The sequence below is a fragment of the Crocuta crocuta genome, unplaced genomic scaffold (genome assembly GCF_008692635.1).
Source record: "Crocuta crocuta isolate KB4526 unplaced genomic scaffold, BGI_CrCroc_1.0 scaffold369, whole genome shotgun sequence".
Lineage (NCBI taxonomy): Eukaryota > Metazoa > Chordata > Mammalia > Carnivora > Hyaenidae > Crocuta > Crocuta crocuta.
In genome coordinates, this window is record NW_027529441.1 from 5,531,776 (window position 1) to 5,554,381 (window position 22,606).

The 22,606-nt window shown below is 41.8% G+C and overlaps 1 protein-coding gene across 6 annotated transcripts in view; it reads left to right on the plus strand.

Annotated features, from left to right (window-relative positions):
• APP (amyloid beta precursor protein) overlaps positions 1–22,606 on the plus strand; it is a 270,144-nt gene that overhangs the window by 226,520 nt on the left and 21,018 nt on the right. For 3 of the 6 annotated variants that reach the window (XM_077760216.1, XM_077760218.1, XM_077760219.1), the window contains 2 exons: positions 13,309–13,530; positions 20,953–21,006. In XM_077760216.1, coding sequence (XP_077616342.1) covers positions 13,309–13,530; positions 20,953–21,006 — 276 coding nt within the window. The remainder of the gene's footprint in view (positions 1–13,308; positions 13,531–20,952; positions 21,007–22,606) is intronic. The other 3 variants (XM_077760217.1, XM_077760220.1, XM_077760221.1) reach the window with 1 other exon arrangement.

Genomic DNA, 22,606 nt, shown 5'->3' on the forward strand with positions numbered 1-22,606 from the left:
CTAAAATCTGGGAAACTTTCCATTTTTATATCCATGCTTCCTCTTGGGCTGTTTGAGCACGGACGTGAGCTCTCGGGCCCATATTTCCAGTGGCTGGGGGACGTTTCCATCACGATGTGTTAGAGTATCACAAATGCGTCTGAGAACTTGTCTTTCTCTCCCTTATTTGCTCTTCCAATAGGCACAACTCTGTTCAAGACTGAAAAATATTAACAGCTTCCCTGTCCCAGTCACAGCCTCCCCCACCACCATCAAAATAGTACCGTTCTTCCTCATATCACTTTCTTAAATGTCTTTCTGGTTTTATCAGTATAGTATACAGGCTTACCCACTCCCTTGACAATGTTCTTGACATATACTTGACATATCACTCAAGTATCTCATAATCCCCATGCCTTTCTTTACGGTTTGCCTATTAATGAACTGCAAGTACCAGCAGAACCCATAGAATTCCCATATTCTGGATATTTTGAATGGCATACACCTACTGCAAGTCAGCGTGTTCCTCTCCCCTCTGTGTTCCACTCACCAAAGCCCGTGGCTTCTGTCTAAGCTGCTTCCTTTTCACTTCCCTTATGCCAGAAAAGTCCCCACCTTTGGGTGGCCCATTCGCTATACCCTGTCAGTCTCTCTTCCATAACACTCATCATCTCCAGCTGGAAAACCCAAGCTCATTTCTTCCTCGCTCTGTTCATAGCACTTGTGTGGAATCACTTCTGTGCTCATCTTTCCTCTGGGCCATGAGCTCTGAGTAAAAAAAAAAAAAAAAAAAATGACTGTAGTCATTTCCTGCACTGGCCTGGAAGATGATAAGATTGCTGAACAGGTAGATAAATGAACAAGTAAATGAATGAGCTCATTAATTGATGATAAGATGTTTTTATTTTTCTTGGCTTTAGATTATTTTCCTTTAAAGTGTGTTCTTTCAGTCTCTCCACTCCTCTGCACTGTTACTGCTTAGGACAAACACTTCCCATCTATCTCCAAGCATTTTCCATCTCAGGCTAGGTTTCCCTATGCATTGTTGAGGAATTCAGAAGAGGAAGGACCATTGCTGTTCCAGAAATGTTTGGTGCAGAGCAAGTTTTGTGTTAAAGAAAACACAACTGTGTTAACAGTCAGAAGAACATACAGAATTATGTAGGCTTTTTTTGATCTGCGTAAACGTACATTCCAAATGAGCTATCGTGTATACAAATATGATGTGCCATCTACAGGAATAGATCTCTTCTCCCCTATGATGAGATACCTATCTATATCGGCATAGATAAATACATATAGATAGGTGGATGGATAGACAGATGATGGATGGATGGATACATAGATAGATTGATAGATTGATGCTGCTCTTATCCACACTTGCCTGCCTGTTACCCTTATAATTATCAGCATAAATACTTAGCACTTTGAGTGAGATTAACTATTTATGAATGTTGAAATCTTACTTTCTACCATGACCTAACCTGCCAATACTTTCCACCCTTGTAAATATAGAATTCTATCAATGAAGCATTTATCAGATAGGAGCCAATTAGAATGCACTTTTCTTCAGAGTATAGCAGAAAATGACTGCTAGCTGATGAGGGGGGGACACTGTATCCCATTCCTTTGGTCCACCTTCAGGATATCTCTTACTCGGGTAAAAAGGGCTAATCTCACAAGTCTGGGAAAAGGTGCTGATCGGGCAGGATCACCACTCACACTGTGCAGGTTGGACAGGACACGAGCGTTGCTCAGACTCCCTCTCCTGTCGTGTGTGGCTGAGGGTACAGCTTGGAGCTGAAATCTGTCTGCACTGCACACGGCTTGACAAGCCACGTGCCCTCCATGTGACTCACTCCCCAAAGAATCTTGCAGGTTAGGAAGGGCCCGATCTTTATCACAAGTAAAGGTGATGTTTTCATCTCTACCTGTTCCTCTCAATTGGCTCAGAGCTCAGGTGGCAACACGGGGGTGCTATGGATGGATGCTCGGAACACCCCAACACTAGCAGTGGAGGTGCCGGTGGAATATGAGCCCAGATGGTACGCAGTTGCCAGAATGACTTGGCCTTTATAAAAATGCAAGAGCAGCCAAACTGTCTCTTCAGTATTTTTTTTTTAAATAACCTTTCGCATTTTACTTACGTCGACTCACTAAAAGCATTAGCAGTTTTTTAAAAATGAAATGTGACACTAATCCCGATAGAACAAGCCTCAGGTTTTTCTGATTTGCTCATTTCTGATAACTTAGTTGGAAGTAAAAACAAACAAAACACTGCACCAACTGTGCAAAACAGCCTACCAGAAAAATCGAGAAATGCATGCTGAAGAAAGAAACTGGAGGAAAATTCCCTCCATGATTCTATATCTGTGTCCTCAGACCTGATTGGTCTGATTCTAAGGGCCTCCCTGCCTGCTCCAGGCCCCTCGTAGAATCCATCCTCATGGACCACAGTCATAAAAATTAGATAATAAAATGATGATTGAAGATTTGAAATAATTCTATAAAGAACAAAACTATTAAAAAAATATCTTGGTTATCTCGCTGGTGGGAATTATTGTGTTTTGTTTTGTTTTCTGTGTTTTTTGCACCAAATTTATGTTGCTTGTAATTACTACCAAATGCCACATTTGCATATAAAAGAGGAATCACAGTGAAGTCCTAGCTTGTGCTGCGAGGTTAGGTCCTTTTTAAAGACGGGCTTGAAGGGAAAATTCCTCACCCTCATAATTACTGAGAAACTCCTTCAGTGTAACAGTCAAAGTGCACATCTCTCAGCTAGGCCGACACAGCCAGCTCTTCCTCCAGCATGGGAAGAAACAAGTGTTTCCTGGCTTGAAAATCACCTGAAATCATTTATTTATGTTTAAGGAAGATGAGATATCAAAATGTTTGTTCGTTTTTATTTTACTTTAAGGAGGGCGTGTCATTTGTATCTGTTTCTGCCAGTGGTCATGCACGCATTTCCCTATATGTTGACTGGAAGAAACCATCTGGATAGATACAGGTTAAAGCTGGTGCTGCCATTCATTGCCACAGTCCTGAACTTCTTATTTTAATATAATTCCAGACTGAAAGTCCTGAAAATATTGCATAAAATTTCTTTTTTTTTTTTTTAAGTTTATTTTGAAAGAGAAGAAAGACAGCGGGGTAGGGGCGGAGGGAGAAGGAAGGAGAGAATCCCAAGCAGGCTGCACACTGTCTATGCAGAGCCCGATGCGGGACTCCAACTCACCAACCGTGAGATTGTGACCTGAGCTGAAAAATACAGTCAGAGGCTTAAGTGGCTCTTTACACCTAAGTTCTTCACTGTGTGTTTCCTCGAAACAAAGACACTTATTTGTACATGCAAATTATAACCTCAACATAGCTTACTTTCGGAGATTCTCCCTATAATCTTTAAACTTGGTTTATAGTCTAAACTTGAGAAGATTTTTCTTCTCAGGTTTGCTTAGACTCCCAACCACCCAGGCGGAACCGAGATTCTGAAGATAGTTGGAAATAGGATCACAACTTTGGCACAAATAACTACAAGGAAGCATGAAGAGGAAACTCTTTAATCTGTTTCTCGATGCCGATGCCGGGGAGACGGACTGACTTTTATCTTGATTTCTGACTGATGCCATTGGTTAGATCTAAATTGTTTGATCTCTGTTGTTTGAAAGTTGGAAAGGAAATCTGTCTTAAGTGAAAAGGGACTGCTTCAGACCCTCAGCCTGAAGCCAAACAAGTGATACTTCAGGCAATGTCATTTGCAGTAGGAAATATTCTCACAAGTAACATTGTAGCTATGGTTGTGTCCCCTCTGGGGACAGATTGTTGCCACGAGTGTACAAAACATGCTTCATTTAAAAATCTATGTCCAAGAAATTACTTAAAGCAAAATAAACCCAGATTCAGAGGTGAAGTCTGAATTTTGAGACTGTTAAGAGATTGCCAGTGTGGCTAAAAATAAGAAGACTGACCCAATTTTATGGAGGTCAAAATACAAACTAGATTTGTGGAACAGCATTACGTTGTGATAATATGGCTATAATCATTTTCCCAAGTTGGAAACGCAGCATCCTATGAGGCTCTTTTGCTCTTTGAAAAAATTTTTAAATGTTTATTTATTTTTGAAAGAAAGAGAGAGAGACAGAGCCTGAGTGGGGGAGGAGCAGAGAGGGAGACACAGAATCTGAGGCAGGCTCCAGGCTCTGAGCGGTCAGCACTCACAAACTCAAACTCACAAACTGTGAGATCATGACCTGAGCTAAAGTCGGACGCTTGACCCACTGAGCCACCCAGGCGCCCCTAGGCTGTTTGGCTCTTGACCACTGAAGTATTCAAGTCCCTGCACCACTGATGAGTCATTTGGGATGACTAAGTATGCAGAGTTCAGCCATTTACTTGGCTCAGAACCCAAAGGTGTCTACATTATCTTAAATTTGACTCCAAATTGGTGATAACCTGCTGACAGTTCAGGTAGCTAGCCTCTTTATGCCAGTCTTCCAGAGAAAGGGAAATCTAAAGAAGCAGGAGATGCATGTCCACAGGGGATGGGCCGTCAAATGAAAGTGGCATGTAAAGCTCCCTTAATTAGAGGAGGGAACAGTGGACAGCTATGCAGCTGGGAACCACCTGGCTTTTCAGCACTGCTCCTTCACCATGGAAAAGCCCTATGACCTTGGCCCATGGCGAAAATCTCTTATCTTGGTTCCTTCGTGTGAGGGGGAAAAAAAAAAAAGGTATCACTGAATTCATCACTTTCCAAATCTATCAAAAATTAGAGGAGAGGGGCACCTGGTTGGCTCAGTCTAGTAAGCATCTGACTTCAGCTCAGGTCATGGTCTCGAGGTTTGTGAATTCAAGCCCTGCATCGGTCTCTGTGCTGACAGCGCAGAGCCTGCTTAGGATTCTCTGTCTTCCTGTCTCTCTGCCTCTGTCCTGCTCGCTCTGTCTCTCTCAAAATAAATACATAAGCTTTGAAAAAGATTACGAGAAACAGGATGCATGTGATGATAGGTGTGTATGTATTTCTATAATATTAGTCACTAATCAAATAGCTATGTCAGCCATAAAATAGAATGTTTCATGGGATAGTGAAAACGTTTGGACCAGGAAATCAGGACACTTGGGTTCCGATCCCAATTCTGCCACCCGGTAACTGGTCTTTCTCAAGAGGGATGTCCCAGTTTGCTCAACCATCAGTGGGGGTAGGAATCCCACAACACAGACCATTGTGGGTATCAAGTGAGCTAATGGATATGAAAAGGCGACGGAAGTGGAAGGTATCTGTGTAGAGTTGATCTCATGGTTTTGAGATGCATGACACAATCTTACCACAATATGGCTGTCCCACAAGTCACACACGGATCAAGACATCCCAACCATGTATGGTAATCACTTGAAGACCACATAGGTTCTCCCCCAAATTACCATTTTATTTTTTTAATGTTTATTTATTTTGCGGGGGAGGGGCTAAGAAAGAGAAAGGGACAGAGGANCGTCCCACAAGTCACACACGGATCAAGACATCCCGACCATGTATGGTAATCACTTGAAGATCACATAGGTTCTCCCCCAAATTACCATTTTGTTTATTTTTTTAATGTTTATTTATTTTGCGGGGGAGGGGCTAAGAAAGAGAAAGGGACAGAGGATCCAAAGCAGGCTCTGCTGACAGCACAAAGCCTGGCGTGGGCCTTGAACCCACAAACCATGAGATCATGACCTGACGCACAGTCGGACACTTAATCAACTGAGCCACCCAGGTGCCCCACCAATTAGCGTTTTAAACAGCTTCTACTCCGTTGAAGTGTGCTTAGAAGTAAAAGTCCATCAGGGTGGCTTGTTGGCTCAGTCAGTTAAACATCCAACTTCAGCTCAGGTTATGATCTCACAGTTTGTGAGTTCAGGCCCCACATCAGGCTCTGTGCTGATANATTTTAAACAGCTTCTACTCCGTTGAAGTATGCTTAGAAGCAAAAGTCCATCAGGGTGGCTGTTGGCTCAGTCAGTTAAACATCCAACTTCAGCTCAGGTTATGATCTCACAGTTTGTGAATTCAGGCCCCACATCAGGCTCTGTGCTGATAGCTCAGAGCCTGGAGCCTGCTTTGGATTCTGTGTCTCCCTCTCTCTGTCTCTCTCTCTGCCCCTCCCACACTCACGCTCTGTCTCTGTCTCTCAAAAATAAATAAACGTTAAATATTTAAAAAAAGAAGAAGAAGAAGAGTCAAAAGTCCATGCTTAGAAGTAAAGTAGTCAACAGCTAGGGCTGATCTTCAGCAGAGCGGAGCACAGCAATGAAGTGTGTCCTCTAAGGCCCTCTTAATACTTAAGTATTAAGTGCATATTCTTTTTCTCAGAGTCTGAACATCACTGGCCTGTTTCCTGAACACTTCCCTTCTCTGGCTCCTGTGTAATTTCCTGCCTGACAAATATTCTGGCAAAAAAGGAAATTCATAACTAGCCTTTTCTTTTCTTGGGGCTTTCGGATTCAGAAACGTTGTTGTCAATGATAGTTTCAAGGTAGCAGAGTAGGTTGGGTTCTGAGAACATGACTTCGAGGTGTTCAGAAGTTAGATCTGGCAGTATTATTTTGGCCATGCTCATCTTTCACGCCTTGTTTTGCGATTGGTTTTGTCTTTTATGAAGTGATAACTGAGATCGTTGGGTAGTGATGCCTCTCTACAACCTGTGGCAGTGGTTGGACTGTAATGTGCTTAACAATCATGTGGGGCAGGGGGAGCCTGCGTGGCTCAGTCAGTTAAGCATCCAACTTCAGCTCAGGTCATGATGTCACGGTTTACGAGTTCAAGCCCTGCGTCAGGTTCCATGCTGACAGCCCAGAGCCTGGAACCTGCTTCGGATTCTGTTGTCTCCTCCTCTCTCTCTGCCCCTCCCCTGCTCACACACTCTCTTTATCAAAAATTAAAAAAAAAAATCACCTGGGAACCACAGTGGGGTGCAGATTCTGGTTCCCTAGCTCAGGGCAGAGGGATACCTACCTAGCAAGAGTACAGGTAATAGGATTCAGAGTGAAGGAACTAAGTCCAACCTCCTCTAATTTGATGGGTGAGGAATTGCAAGCCTTAGGGGGTTTCACAAGCCGTGGCAATGGTAAGTATAATGAATGGCATAGCAGTTATATGCTGAGCCATGAATCAGACATTCACAGAGCTGTGATTGGAAAATTAAATCTGATCTCCTCATCCTGGTGTGGGCAAAATGCCTAGATTGGATGACAGCAGATTGATAGTAGAGCTTCTCGACAGGGAAAGAATGACATCCCTTTCATAAATACTTCCAACACAATGACTGGAGGGAGTGGGGACGGGGGTGCGTTGTAGGGAGGTGTAATCCTCAGGTCTTTAAGATGCTTAAGTAAGTATTTATGAAAAAGGTAAGAATTATAAAAACATACATGGACAGATCACCATAGAGAAACGCATAAGTTATGATTTCTTAATTATTTTAAAAAAGAGATAAGCATTGGTCATATGAGAGTCCACTAGGAACCAGAAGAATCAGAAAATAGGGGGAAAAAAAGATAGTAATGCTGTAAATAGAAAAACCAGCAAGCCTAGGTGACCTCAGTTTATGCCAGTCTTTAAATCAGACCTTTATATCTGTGTGTTACAGAGGAAGACGCTGAGGCTGACCCTCCTTTACAAGGAGGTTGTCCTTCCCACCCCAAGCATGTTCAAAGGTGGAAGAGATCGTTCGTTGATTATAACCGAAGCTTGTAAAAGAGAACTGCTTTAATGTTTATAAACTATATTCCCTCGAAACCGAAAATATGGCAGTTAAATCTTTAGAAGGAGTTTGGCAAGTAGATTAATATTTAAAGAGGCATGTGAAACAAATGTAGATTTCATCTGTTTCCCATTCAGTACTCTTTTTTTTGAGGCCATTTCTCTCAAACTATGGTAGAAGTCTATTGCTTCCACACACACACAAAAAGTATTTTAGTCACTTGAAGAGGACATCACTAATGGGTGATTCTCCTGATGCTGCTTTCTTCAAAATATTTTTTTTTTGGCTTTTATTTAAGTTCCAGTTAGTTAACAGACAGTATAATATTCGCTTCAGGTGTTCAGGATAGTGATCTCACACTTCCTTACGGCACCCGGTTGCTCATCACCTTGAGTGCCCTCCTTAATCCCCACCACCTCAAAATATTGTAAATATTACCTATGATAACTACATGGTGAGGTGTTTTTTTCCCCTTTGCTCTTAAGTATGCCTCGTATAGGTCCTCAACACACTTTTTAAAAGGGCAAGGGACAGACTTTGCCACGTTTCTTTCTGAAATTGAGTATCTCTGTTTTGTGTAAGCTCTAGGTGAAATACTACCATCACTGAACTCGGTTAAATATTCCCGCTTCTCACTGCAGCACTCGTGTGTGCTGAATATTCTAGAAGAGAATAGATCTGACTCTGGAGATAACTTCCATAACTCTGGGCAATAACAAATAGGTTTTAGAAAAGGGAGGGGGGAAGGAGAGTCTTGGGGGAGAAATGAACCTAGTGTGTTAGTTTAATATAGTAGCTGGCAAAGGTAGATGTTTAAAAGCTTTGGAAATCGCCAATATATAGCATCAGCGCATTATAATAAAATATTAAATTAATTCAGATAAACAGGTAATCCATCAGGGCCACCCATATACCAGATGTGTGGTTTCTGCATGATGAGTCTTCGTACAGAATTCAAAGATGCGGCTCCACTTAGAAGGAGCAATGAAATAATTATATGTGTGGCTCTGTATTTTTTTTTTAAATCACAGGCAGAATTGCGTGGGGCCAATTATCTTAGCCATTGGTAAAATCCCTGAGTCCTTAATATCAAGAGGTAGCTGGCTGCCTTCGACATTTTATAATCACAAAATGGAATACTACCCCAACTAACAATAATCCATCATTTCCACCTGCTTTCTGTTCCTTAAAAATCACGTAGCCCTCATTGTTCCAAATGAGATAACCAGTGGTGGTTGTTTCTAAATCTCCCGTGTTAAACTGAGGTAGGAACATGGATTTCTGCTCTTTTGTACTCCCTCCAAAAAGCCTAAGTGCTTTTCACTCTGCCAGAAATGTAATGTTTCTTGAGTGTTTCATTCCCTAATTTTCTGGACATGAATATAATAAACCAGGAAAATTAACCACCATGGGGCTCAACATTTTAGTGGCCATTTGGAGGAAATTTTCTGCCAACAGTAAAAGAAATAAAAGAGAAAAAGAGGCACCACAGTTTGCTGCAATATTTTATGAAGTACAGATGTAAGATTGTCCTCTGTGACTGTTCCCTGTTCTACCCTTTTTACTCCTAGGGGCTGAGATGGGGACAGGACCTCCCTCAGCTCCATACCTGGGACATGCCTGTTTGAAGGCACAAAAGCAATAACCATTCTATGGGGCTAGTGGTGTATGAGTCCAGTTGCAGCCCTGTAAGTGTGCAGAACACTCTGGAACAGTTAGACTTACAGTCACGCTGCAAATGCGCAGTCAGTACAGAGACCAGGAGGGAGCCCTCCTCCGGGACCGTGAAGGCTAGATGGGTGGGGATACAGGGTGGAAGGTGGCTTTCTGCATCCCAAATCTTGCACTCCAGCACAGATGCTTACTGCCTAGGGGACTGTAAAGAGATTCGGCCACCCCTCCCAGCCTCCGTTTCCTGTCCCATAAAAATAATAAGGCCTGTAACCCTCATAAAGTTGTTGAGAGGAGAAGGCATTTGAGCTGAGCTTTTTGAGTTCATATAATTTAGGGGCACCTGGGTGGTTCATTCAGTTAAGCATCTGACTTAGACTCAGATCATGATCTCACAGTTCGTGAGTTCGAGCCCCACTTTGGGCTCTGTACTGACAGCTTGGAGCCTGCTTCAGATTCTGTGTCTCCCTCTCGCTGTGCCCCTCCTCTGCTTGCACTCAGTCTCTCTCTCTCTCAAAAATAAACATTTTTTAAAAAGCTATAAAAAACGAGTTCATATAATTTAGACAAGCAGAGACGACCTTCCCATGTAGCAGGAACAGAGAGAAAAGGCGTCCTGATGGGAATGCATGGTTCCATCTGGGGATAATCCAAGCTCCTCCGTTCAAGAGAGCTGTGGATCCAGTTCCAACGTGTGGGGTTTTCCCCACACCACCAAGCTTCTCCAACAACATCCGCTGGAGAATTCAGTCATTCAACGCAATTCTGACACCATCCACCTGGAGATAGTGCAGATCCCACAAGCCTTAAGGGCTCAGTCCTACAAGACTCCCCTCCCCCACCCCAACAGCCGATTGGAAGTCCAGATTGTCACCTGTGCTTCCAATGACCAACTATACATCAGAGGTTCTAACCACCTTCTCCTTGGGTTCTACTAACTTGCTAGAACCGCTCACAGAACAGAGGGAAACATTTTACTTACTAGATTACTGGTTCATTATAAACAGATACAACCTAGGAATAGTTAAAAGTAGGATAAGGTATGTGGAAAAGGGCTCACACCTTCCAGCATGTTCCCCTCCCCACATCTGCACGTGTTCATCACCCTCGAGGCTCTCAGAACCCTGTCCTTTCACGTTTTTACAGAGGCTTCAGTACATAGACTTGACTGATTTATTCATTGGCCATTGGTGATTGAGCTCAGTCTCTAGCCCCCTCCCTTCCCGGAGTGTGAGACTGAAACTTCTAACCCTTTGATCACACAGTCAGTTCCTCTGGTGACCAGCCCCCACCCTTAGATGACCGACAGGCTTCCCAAAATTCACTTGATAACATAACGAAAGATACCATTATTCCGGCCATCACCTATGAAATTCCAAGGCTTTTAGGAGCTCTCTGCCTGCAAAGACCAAATATATATTTCTTATTATAAATCACAGCAGCACAGGTATGTACAGCAGAAAGCTTAAAAGTCACATGGTTAGAAGGATGAGGTGGGCCCAGATCACAGAGGGCCTTTAACATCTGGCAAAGTAGTCTGGGATTAATTCCATAGGAAATGAGGAGTTCCCAAAACGAGGCAGAGCCTTTTGGAGAGGGATAAAACGTAGAGCAGAGACCACAAGAGACCATCACAGTGATCAAGCCAGAAAGTAACGATGGTTCAAGAGAGGTAGGTAGTAGAAAGGGAGAGTGAGAAGTGAATAAGAGAGAATCCGGAAATGGAATTTTAAAGGGAGGTGTCAGTAAGGTAAGTATGGGACACAAAGAAATACAGAGAGCCACAGAAGGTTATGAAGGTTTCAGACCATAGCTCTGCCATGATTACAGCAAGGGAAGGCAGGTGGAAGAGCGAGGGGCCTTGAGCTCAGTTTTGTACATTTTAAATTCGTGGGAGTGATAAGCTCACAGACCCAGCAGACTTAGAAATGCATAGAACCTAGGTAGGAGGCATGGGAGGGCCAAGGGAAAGCTAAGAAAAAATAGCTTTCAGATTCATCCATAGAGTTTCAAGAGTGGGTGGGATTTCCAAATGAAAAATCCAGGAAGAGATGGATGGAGAGTCAAAAAGATAATAAGAGGGACAAAGAGATTTTTTAAAACGGAACAAGAGTTATTCAGAGAAGTCACAGAGAACCAGCTTGGAACTGACTATGTAAGACAAAGACAGACGTTTCCAGATAGGAGGGAAGGTGGTTAAGTGACTGTAAATGCCACAAAGGTACCAACATGGCACCAGGTGGGACCAAGAGTGGATCGTGCTGGTGAAGGTTATCCCTTCCAAGATGAACTCGTGAGCACCAATAATTATTCCAAAAGATCATCTCTTTAGTATTGTAAGTGCTTGACAGTCACAAGCATAAGATTTATATAAAAGAAATGCCCATTTATTAAAGCAGACATTGGCTAAGTTATTAGCCATCTCCTATGACTCTGTAAGACATGAAAAAATTGGGGTAAATACAATGGGGGCCTTTCATCTGCATGGGAAAGGTCATTACAAGCATCAAATATTGAATTAAGAATGGCACTGCAGAAAATAGCTATATATTATAACTCAAATTAGATTTCAGGAGGACTGATTGGCTTGAGATTTCATCATTTAAAATAATATCTTGCAATAAGACTGACTCCATAGATGGTTATTAATCTGCTTTAATGCTATTCTATCAAATTGTTCTAATAGATCCAGTCGGACAGAATGTTTTCAAGCAAAAAAGTTTTTTTCCATTTAAAAGAGAATATGAGGGATGACAGTAAAATGTTACAAATCAAATTTAAATCCTGATTTTATTTTCTTCATCTTTTGCAGCAATAATACTAACCGATAATTGGTTTGAAATATATAATACAGTAAACTCTTGACAGAGGTATGATTGGCAAATGAGATACTCTGGTGAATATCAATTTTTAGTGGCACCCATGCTATTCATGGGTGTGTAATTTTTAAAAATATATCACACAGAAAAACCTGGTGAACTGTAGCAGCATAATAGGGGATTCACAAATCTTGTGATCACCCTGTATTTAAAGCAATGATTACAGTTGGTATATTCCCAGCTCTCTTTTCCAGTAAAAATGCACTGCAATCATGAAACGTATAATTTAGGAATTTTCACTAGTCCACAAAACTTCAGATAAGTCAGTTCTGTTCCAAGAGTCAATTTAGTTTAGTTCCATGTTAGAAAAACGGGTAACTGATAGCATCTTTTGAAAAGAGAGGCAGCAGAGGGGGGAGAGGAGGGAAATATGATATGAGGTTGGTGAGATGTGCTGGGGGTCAGGGAGGTTTCACCCACACAAGAGGAGGCTGGAGCAGAAAACTTCATGCCCCTAAGGCCATGACCGGGACAGCAAGGCGGCTGCTTCTCTGTTGCCTCAGAACACAGATCATGCAGCACCGAGGGGGCCTTTGGGGAAGGCAGATCTATTCAAAGCCAAAGAATGAGAATTGCTCGAGAATGGAGGAAGCTGCCATCAGTTAGGCTTATGCATGTTCAAGGGAGGTCTACGGAGGGATTCGTTGTGTTTTATCCTCCGGCCTGAAAGTAACTGTACCCTGCATGATGCCACCACTTCCCGGCAGACACCTCACCACAGCACACAATTGATGCCTTTGCGATCTCAGGATACTAGAATCCGTGTCAGAGGAGGAAATGGAGATTTAGCTCTCTGGGTGTTAGCCATTCTCCCTGGGCTCTGATCCTGCCTTGAGCACTTACTATGATTTTGCCTAAGTGACTCAACTTCCACGGGCCTCAGTTTTCACATCTGTAAGATGGAGATGACAGCGGTGCCCACCTCACAAGAGCTCACGGGTGTAAAACAGTTCAAGTCGTGCCTGACAGACAGTAGATGGTAGTCGCTGCTCCATTGTCCCTGTGACCCACCAAAGTCATGGCCTCATTTCGTTTAGATGAGCTGCTTCAGAAAGAGCAAAACTACTCGGATGACGTCTTGGCCAACATGATCAGCGAGCCAAGAATCAGTTACGGAAACGATGCTCTCATGCCGTCTTTGACCGAGACGAAAACCACCGTGGAACTCCTTCCCGTGAATGGGGAATTCAGCCTGGACGATCTGCAGCCCTGGCATCCGTTTGGGGTCGACTCGGTTCCGGCCAACACGGAAAACGAAGGTAAGAGGCCCCGGAGAGAACAAGAACAGTCTAGCATGTATACATCTTTCTGATATTCTTGAGTGGTGACTTTTTATATGAATTTGAAAAAATACTTTCTTGCTGAGACATATTCTGTTGCCCGGCGGGGGGCCGGGGAGACAACATTCAGCGTATGTTTATGAGGCAGTAGCTGTGCTAGACTATTCAACACAAACGGGATGAAATGATGCGAATGACAGTTCACCCCGTGAGGAAGCATTTTCGCAGGCCCTGCATAAATGGAGGGTTGAAAAGCACCCAAATAGTCTGTTGGTTATTCATTCTAATGCATTAAATTTCAGATTGCATTGAATATTAAAGACAAGGTAAAGAGTCACCCACAAATAAAATGTCATTTTACTCAAGATTTAAACAACTTTGTGTTTAGAAAGTTAAACGTAAGGCAGCTATCAAAATTAGGAAGCGTATTAACCAGTACATGTTTTTTCCTGGGATAGCTCGGAGAGTTTCTCTGTCACCAGATTTGCACACTGGATGGTGTACTTTCTTTTTCACAGGGATATCTTAGCAGAAACTTCCAAATATCTTTTAATGAGGGGGTATCTTTGAGTTATTTTTTTTCCGTGAACATTTGTACAGGTCTGGAAGTATAAAATTTCAAACACAGGAACACCTTGATTTCTAAATACTAATAGCATGTTTTTTAAGAACACAAGATTTTACGTGTGAGTTTTTTTGTTAAAGTAGCAACTTTGGATAGTGGTAATATTTGTACTATGAATATTTATAGTATGGATACCCCAAAATGCAATCAGTATACACCTCAGACTGAATATGAATTCAGTGTGAGACCTTCAGTGCACTACAAAAGGTTGTTTTTTTTAAAGAACCATTACAGAAAATATTGGACTCTTTCCACATGAGTAATCACTCCAAATTTGTTTAAATTTGAAAAAGGACACCTTATACTAATAATATCAGAGACAAACAGCGATGTTATATATAACATTAAAGCAAGACTTTACCATTTATAAAAATAATTTTCACATAGAAGAAAAAAATGTTAAGACCTCTTCAAAAATTGAAGAACTTTAGTTATGAGAGTAGCTTCCTTACTAAATTGTAATAGAGTACTTGTTATACCATTTTTTTAATAGATGGATGCATTTTGGCCATTTAAAATCCTCATCATTCAGTCACTAATGAGAATTCTTTGTAGAAAATGTCCAGTCTCATTTGTAAATTGAATGCGCACTAGATTTCCTCTTTTCCTTTAGAACATTGAGTTGCTTAATTCAGGGAGAAATAGAAACCACATCTGAAGTCTGATGAACTTCCTTTTGTAGAAAATTACAATCTTAATTCACTTTATACCAAATAATGTTAAATATTTGTCATTTACATTCACCTCCTAGCTTTTTATGAAAAAAATTTAAATCTGTAGTTTAGATTTAAAGTGTAAAAAGTTTAAATGTAAAAATTACCTCTCCTTTTGAAAATTTATTCATCTGCAGTGATTCTAAATTATAATTTGTAAAGAATTTCAGGTCAGTTTCTCATCATCTAAGACCTTTCCACATCTTTCACATATATAGTTCTATAAATAAAATATTCGTATATAATATTTTCCATTACTTACTGATTTTGGAAAAGTAGGATAAAGCCTATTTCAGAGCCTACATGAATTTTTATGATCATACACAAATGCACAAAAATAATAGAAACTAGAAATTATAATTTATGGTAAACTTTGTAAAAAGAGGTTTAGGAAGCCAGCAGAAGCTACATCAGAGTAAGAATTAATTTACAGAAATTACCATGTATGTTTGATGTAATGTGTTGCATTTCTCTTAAGTGCTGTAAATCTTTTTAGTCTGTCCAAAGTTAAGCAACAACAGAGAAAAAGACGTGCAAGCCCTGTTTTATGTAACCTTCAAGTTTAGTGAATACAGTGAAATGCAATGATCTTGGTCTCACATAGCACAATCTAGAGCAAAATAGTATATATTTTTCTAGAAGGTGTTGCATTTCTGAATTTCAGATTTTCTCTTTCCTTTATCAGCTCCTGAGAGCTTAACTGTTTAAAATGAATATCATATTCCTTGGTTTGTTTAATGAGGTAAATTTAACTTTGCATTTATCATATTAGTAGTATGAATAATACCAACAGGTAAATAAATCTGCCTTTATATGCTCCAAGCATTTCATCTTGACTTTGTATATATTCGTGTGCATATATGTGGCCTTTATTGAAAATTAAATGCATTCTATTAAACATTCTGCATACATTAAAAGCTTTAAATAGTAGCCAAAGTGACCCATTCTGTTCAGGGAAAAGAGATGCAAGGGTATTTGTTGTTCTTTTTGCATAGAAATAGAGGGAGGAACTCTTACCGGAGCAGCTTCCTAAAATCCAAACCTTTATGCCTTTGTTAGCATATCCACCATCTGCTTGGTCTTCTGCCCCTTGACAATCCTCCCAAATCAAATAAGAAAGAATTCCTCGTCCTCCTTATAAAGTAAGCAGTGACTCTTCCCGCAACTCTTGCTAAATAATCCAAAGAAAGATTAGATTAGCTACAGGGTTTCCCCAAAGTGATCAGGCTTGGAAGGCTAGGGATAGCAGATTTTGGAGATACCCCAGAATAGCAATGGACACGTCTGCTCAGAAGTAGACTCTGAGAACGGCCCATGGCCACTGGTACCAGGAGGCAGCCCATGCTTTTGCACATACACACACACACCCTGGGCCCCTGGATGTTGGCCAAGATGCTCACCTGGGCTCAGTCCTTCAGCACCTCTGGATCCTTGACGGGACACAGCTGTTACATTGCCCAAGCCTCATCAGAAGAGCTGATATTCTTGTTAAATAAAGATCTATTACTGAAAAATAGCGAAATCTTACATGAAAGTATTACAAGGCAGTAATATTTACGATCTCAGAGCTTGGGTTCTGGTTCTCACTGTTATCAGACTCAACACTCCTTTTACCACATTTTGAAAAGCCTACTTAACAGTGAATCTTAAAACGATCTGACAATGTTCGGGCGGAGAGGGGAAATCAGTATACTGGATGTAATTTATAAGTATTTCAACATGTAAGCATTGAGGCTTCACTACCAGTGGAAAGAATGGCATGATCTGGTGTTTGTCCTGAATGGATGTGATAAATACAAATGCAGACGGATACAAGGGCTAATTCCATGATTCAGGTTCTGTGAGCAAGAGTGGATGGTTTTCCCTCATCTTACCTAGTGGCGAGCTCGTAGAGTATCCAAATTACAGTAAGAACTGTACAAAAAAAAAGGCTTTGTATTTCTATATTCAACTGAGTTAGGTTCTGGACTCACATAATCATAGATAAATGAATGTCCAGCAGGAACTTAGGAAATCCTACAGGATGCAGGGCTACTGGGGGTGGGGGTGGGGGGATTGCCCTTTACACAGCATCTAGCGTCCTTGATCTGCATCCGCTAGAAGCCAGGAGTGTCCTCCCTTCCCCTGTGGTCGTGCTGACAATCAAAAACAACTCCACGTCCCCATCATCCCACAGAATAGTAGCTGCCCCACACTCCTGAATGGTGAATCAGGGTTTAAATTCCAGTGCTGCTGTGTGTGGTGGGCAAGTCAGAGAGCCTCTCTGGCTAGTTCCTGGTCTGTCAAACAAAGGTGGTAAGAATTCCTAATTCAGAGATACGGTATGAGCATTAAAAGAGGTGGATCTTCCTTCCTTCCTTCCTTCCTTCCTTCCTTCCTTCCTTCCTTCTTCTTTCCTTCTTTCCTCCCTCCCTCCCTTCCTTTCTATAGAACCAGGATCTTATCAGAGAGGTTTTACCAGCTGGTTTCAGGGAGAATTGCTCTATGGCCCAAACAGTATATCCTTAAAAAGTCATGACTATAACAAGCCAGATCATGACACAGCCCTAAGATCTTGCCCTTTCTCTCCCCATCTCCCCTTACTCTCTCTCCCCAGGGCCTTATTCCTTGTTGACCATCTCAGATATGTGCTCACATACAGAGCCATTGAAAAAAATCTAAAATTCTCAAAGGATTTCCTTTCCTTGTTCATGCAGCCCTTACCATCACAGCTTCAAATGCCAACAGTTTATTGTGTTTTCTTACAAACAGTCCATCAAGTCCAGAGAGAGGGTCAGGCAGCCAGGCATTCTTTTAAGTTATATTGAAAAACTAAGCATATCACAGTTTTCCAGTATTTTAGCCTCTCTGACCAGCTATAGTTTGCCTTGAGGGGTTTTCTGTGGTTTTTTTCAGATCCACAAAACCTAACTGGATAAACTGAAATGAGGCTTTTGTTGATCAAACTCTTGTTCTTACGTACCAGACCGTGACGTCGTCTGGCTAGAGGCATTTGTGTTTCTCCTGTTTTTCCACGACTGCCTGAGCAGGCCAGCCAAGAAGTGGCCACCGGTCAGCCTCTTTGCATAGAATGCAAACGTGAGATACTGTAATATTCTCAGAGGGGCACAGCAGGTGTTTGTCAAGACCATATGCATGCACTTGCAAAGTGAAATTGCCCTCTGGCATGTTTCTAACTAGCCTAATAAAGAAGCAATGACCAAATCACTTTAAGTACTGAAATTGAAATTAAGTAATGTCCTTTTCACACCTGTGTTCTGTATGTGTAAAACTGTTTCCCTGCTGCTCTCTCCATTCCCCTCGGCCTGGTGACAACGTGGTGCGAGGCAGCATTCAGCTTAGGAGTGATCTGTTACGAGAGGTACCATAAGAGACTCAGAAGCCCCAGAATTTTGATCAGTTTCTCTTCTCTCTTAGGGAAAGTTTTGATTCAGAGCTACTGAAGGCAGCGGAGGGGAATCATGCATTTCTGCTTAAGGTTTATCTAAACTCTTTAAGATGACCTCTTACGTTTAATTTATGAAGAGGGTAGTATAAAGTGTTGTGAACACTGTACCGAATTTAGCTTCTGGTTCAACAAGGAGTAATACTTCGTTTGGAAAATTAGAAAGTGTTTATGTTGCACTTGGAAATAATGCACAACTTTGTCATGTTGATGTATATTCATCTTTGGCAACAATGTCATAATTGTCTTCTTAAAAAAATGATGTCTGCTCACTGAACACAAGAGTTACTTATTTTTTTGAATATTAATTCATAGAGTCAGTCTCAAACTGTTAAAGCAGATGAGGGTTTAAGTCCATAACACTAATTGTTTTATCTTCCAAAAACTAGACAAGGTTTTATTACTGTTTTCAAATAACACATGTACATTGAGAAGAAAAGACAGAGAAGTTTTTTAGAAACAATCTTTCACCCAGAAATAACTAATGATAGCTTTTGGTGGTAATATCTTTCAGACCTTTTTTTCTGCATACATTTGATGCTTTTTCTGTATGTCTTTAATTGGGGAATAGTGATTTATCTTGTTAGGTTCTGATGCATATGTGTGCACATTTGAGCCCTGGAGAAACCCTATTTACTTGGGACAGAACTGAGGATAGGACAGAATGAGGCTTCCCAAAATCACAGAGTAAATAACAGGTACCATGAAACTGGACCCTCGTCCCAACTACCAGCTCTTCAGCCTGCATTTAAACCGCAGATTAATTACTGCTTCCCTCATGAGTCAAATACAGGTACCCATGATTTAGCCAATGACGAATGGGATCACCACTTAAAGATACTTTCTCGCGCTGTGAGTGTGCTCTGGCACGCTCTTATCTTCACCTGAAGCACCATCATTGGAGCTCTATCACACCAGTGAAGTACTAGAAATTAGTCATTCTTCTCCTTAATACATTGAACATGTAATAAATGCAATCTTGTATCTGAGTGTCTCTGAACCAGGTTTTAAAATGTTTTGGTTTCTCGCTCAATTAGAAGACACTAGCTTACACACGAAGAACCGGCCTCGGAAGTGGTCTCTCGCCCACAGTTGCTTTCATCGTGAACGTTGAGTTTAGACACCCCCACCTCCCGCTTCTCCGCCATGTTGCTGGTCTGCATGATGAAGGACCAACCCACGTTGCTGTTTTTGATTCATCCAAATGTCTTAGATTTCTCAGCAACCTGATTTTTTCATATTTTGAAGGCTTGACTTGCTGCCACTTTCTTCTCCCTCACTGTTCTGCCAACATGTGACATTCAGAATCAGTCTGGGTTGGGAATCCCACCTTTGAATGCCTGGGCTGTGTGCACCAGTAAGCCATGTGGTCTTACTGAAATTGCTGATCCAAAAGCCATCCCATCGAGCACACCTTATCTTCCCGTTGCTCACCTTTCCTTACCTTCTTAGCCCATATTTCCCAGGTTTTACCCAAGGGAAGGTTTTACCCCCTCCCTGAGCTTCATTTGCCCCTTGTCCAATTATTAATCCTTAAGCCTTTGTTTCTCTCCCTTGCCTGTTTCTTCAAAGACCAGCCTAAGTTCAAGTTAATATTTTCTGAGAATCAGGGGGCGCCCGAGTGGCTCAGTTGGTTAAGCTGCCAACTTCCGCTCAGGTCATGATCTCACTGCTCATGAGTTCAGGCCCCACTTCGAGCTCTGTGCTGACAGCTCAGAGCCTGGAACCTGCTTCAGATTCTGTGTCTCCTTCTCTCTCTGCTCCTCCCCCACTCACACTGTGTGTCTCAAAAATAAATAAACGTTAAAAAAATTAAAAAATTTTTTTTCTGAGAATCAGAAGCACTTTGGAAATACCAGCTGATTGTAAGCAATGGCAGGCCCCGTTGTACAACCTGCATGGTTTTCTTTGAGTCCGGCCCAGAATGCTCACAAAGGAAAAATTGTGAAAGTTGAGGAACATGAAAGGAAATACTCACATCTCACACATTTCAACTGTATGTCATCTATGAAAATAGAAACCAGCCTTTAAATTAGAGACTGCCTTTCCGGTTTACTTCATTTACCTCCAAACTGGGAGCAAATCCGATTCACTAAATGGCAGATTATGTGGTGAAACTTTTCTCTCCCGGTAAATTCACGTCGGCATTTCCCCTGGGGATTTAATGGAGTCCTTTTGTGGTTAATTAACTGTAAAATGAGATAAGATCGGACAGTTGTAAAAGGAGGTATCTTTAAGATTTTCCCGCCAGGCTGGGTATAATGGATTTTATTTCTAATCAAAAACCAAGAAACCATCTCTAAACCTGATGAGAGGTAAATCCACACTTCCCAGCCCCTCTTCTTTGATGCTGCTGCATATCCTGGTGAGTGCCTTTATTAGAAAGCTAAGGAGTAGAGCAGTAGGGTTGGCCCATCGATAGCGATAAGCCTTTTGAAGTGGTGCCCCTCCCGTTCCTTGATACTCAGGATTAACTCACTGTGTTTCTTTTCCAGCTGCTCCTTTTTTTATAACTTGTGTATTTCACATGCTTTGCCCTGCCCTGTGTTCAGGAGCCACAACTTAACCATCTTGATTTGTCTTGTTTGCTTTCCGTGTATCTTGCTTCCTGTGCCCAGTTGAGCCTGTTGACGCCCGCCCTGCTGCCGACCGAGGACTGACCACCCGACCAGGTATAACCCGGTTACCTTCTACCTCTCCGCATCGTGCGCTTGAGCAGACGCCGTCCCCTTCCTTCATCAGTAGCCCCTCTAACCTGCAGATATTGAGAGAGAGGATGTGAAATGCCCGTGGAAGCCAAACTTCTAAAAACTCCCCTTGCTTTTCCTTACACTTTGTTTTCCAAGTTCCTATTTAAGTACTCTGTGTTTTTCTTTCTGAGATTCCCTTTTCAAACAATAAAACAGCCCTTCCAACTTAGGGGGCTTTTTTTTTTTCTTTTTTAAGTAGAGAGGATTAAATAGACCTCTCTGTCCTCAGAAATGGAAACCTACAGAGATCCAGATTCTGTCTGGTGGTGACTTGGTGTCTGCTATGTATAGCTCCTCCTCCTCTTCTTGCTTGGTATGCAGATGGGTCCTCTTCTGCCTGAATTGGGCTCAGACATCAATCGGTTTCTCAAGTAGATGTGACTTCCTAAAAATACCAGGATGGGACTACCTCTAGAGCCCTGAAATATTTGCGTTTTCTCTTTTGTGCGTTCTATGGACTTATTCTCCCTAAGTAACTAAAATGACAGAAAGGATGCATGTGCATAGTTTTCTGTAGAAGTCTTTTATTTTTCATACCACTTAAAATTCCCATTAACACTAAAATAGACACTTATTTCTTTCTTTCTTTTTTAATTTTTTTAATACAGTTTCCCAAGCATTAAGAAATGCACCTCCTCCCTTTGTTCTGTATTTAGCCTCTATCTCAAACTGTCTTTAAAATAATGTCACACCACAACCAAAGCACACATGAACCTGGGTTTTTGACTTTGTACACAACTCTGCCCAACTCACAGCAGCCTTTGTTTTCAGTGAATCAAAGACAGTGGTTACTGAGTTGACAAATGTGTATATTCCAGAAAGGTTTAACTCCACCAACAGTGACTACCTTCTTACATTTATTTCCCTCCTTATCTTCCTCACGTCCCCGTGTGATAAGGAAGGGACTGGGAATTCACCTTGCTTGGAGATGTTACACTTGGCGTTCCCTGGCGCAGGTACAGTTGGCCACAGGCCAAGAACAGAACCTGCCGGCTCGGGCCACCGCTGTCCCCAGTTACAGTCATCGGTGACAACCCCAAGTCTGCCTCGTGGCGACTTCATGCCTTCCGTGTGGTTGTTCACAGGACGGCAGGGACAGTGGAGTGACGCATCTTGACGGCTGATCTCATTGATGTTATGAATCTCCGCCTTTAGGGCTTTTCAGAGGAACTTAAATTATAGTAAGTCAGACACAGTGTGGGCTCTCCTAATGTCTTCCTTATTGCCGTTGTCACACACACGAATTGTAAGAAGCCGGCAGTTGACATCCCCATATTGCCCATGTGGACCCTAGGACTGAGGTCCAGTTCCATCTAACTGTGGCCAAGACCCGCTCAGGACGCTCATTTGCCTTGGGCCTTTCTTTATGACACTTTCTATTTTATTTTTAAGGAAGAGGTGCTTTCATCTACAAGAATAAAAAGTGTATTGGAAGCACTCTTTCAACCAATTTTTTAAAGTTCCTACATTGGGCCTTCTAGGCTAATATGTTCTTATTGAAATTTGGGTGGAGGTGGAGAGC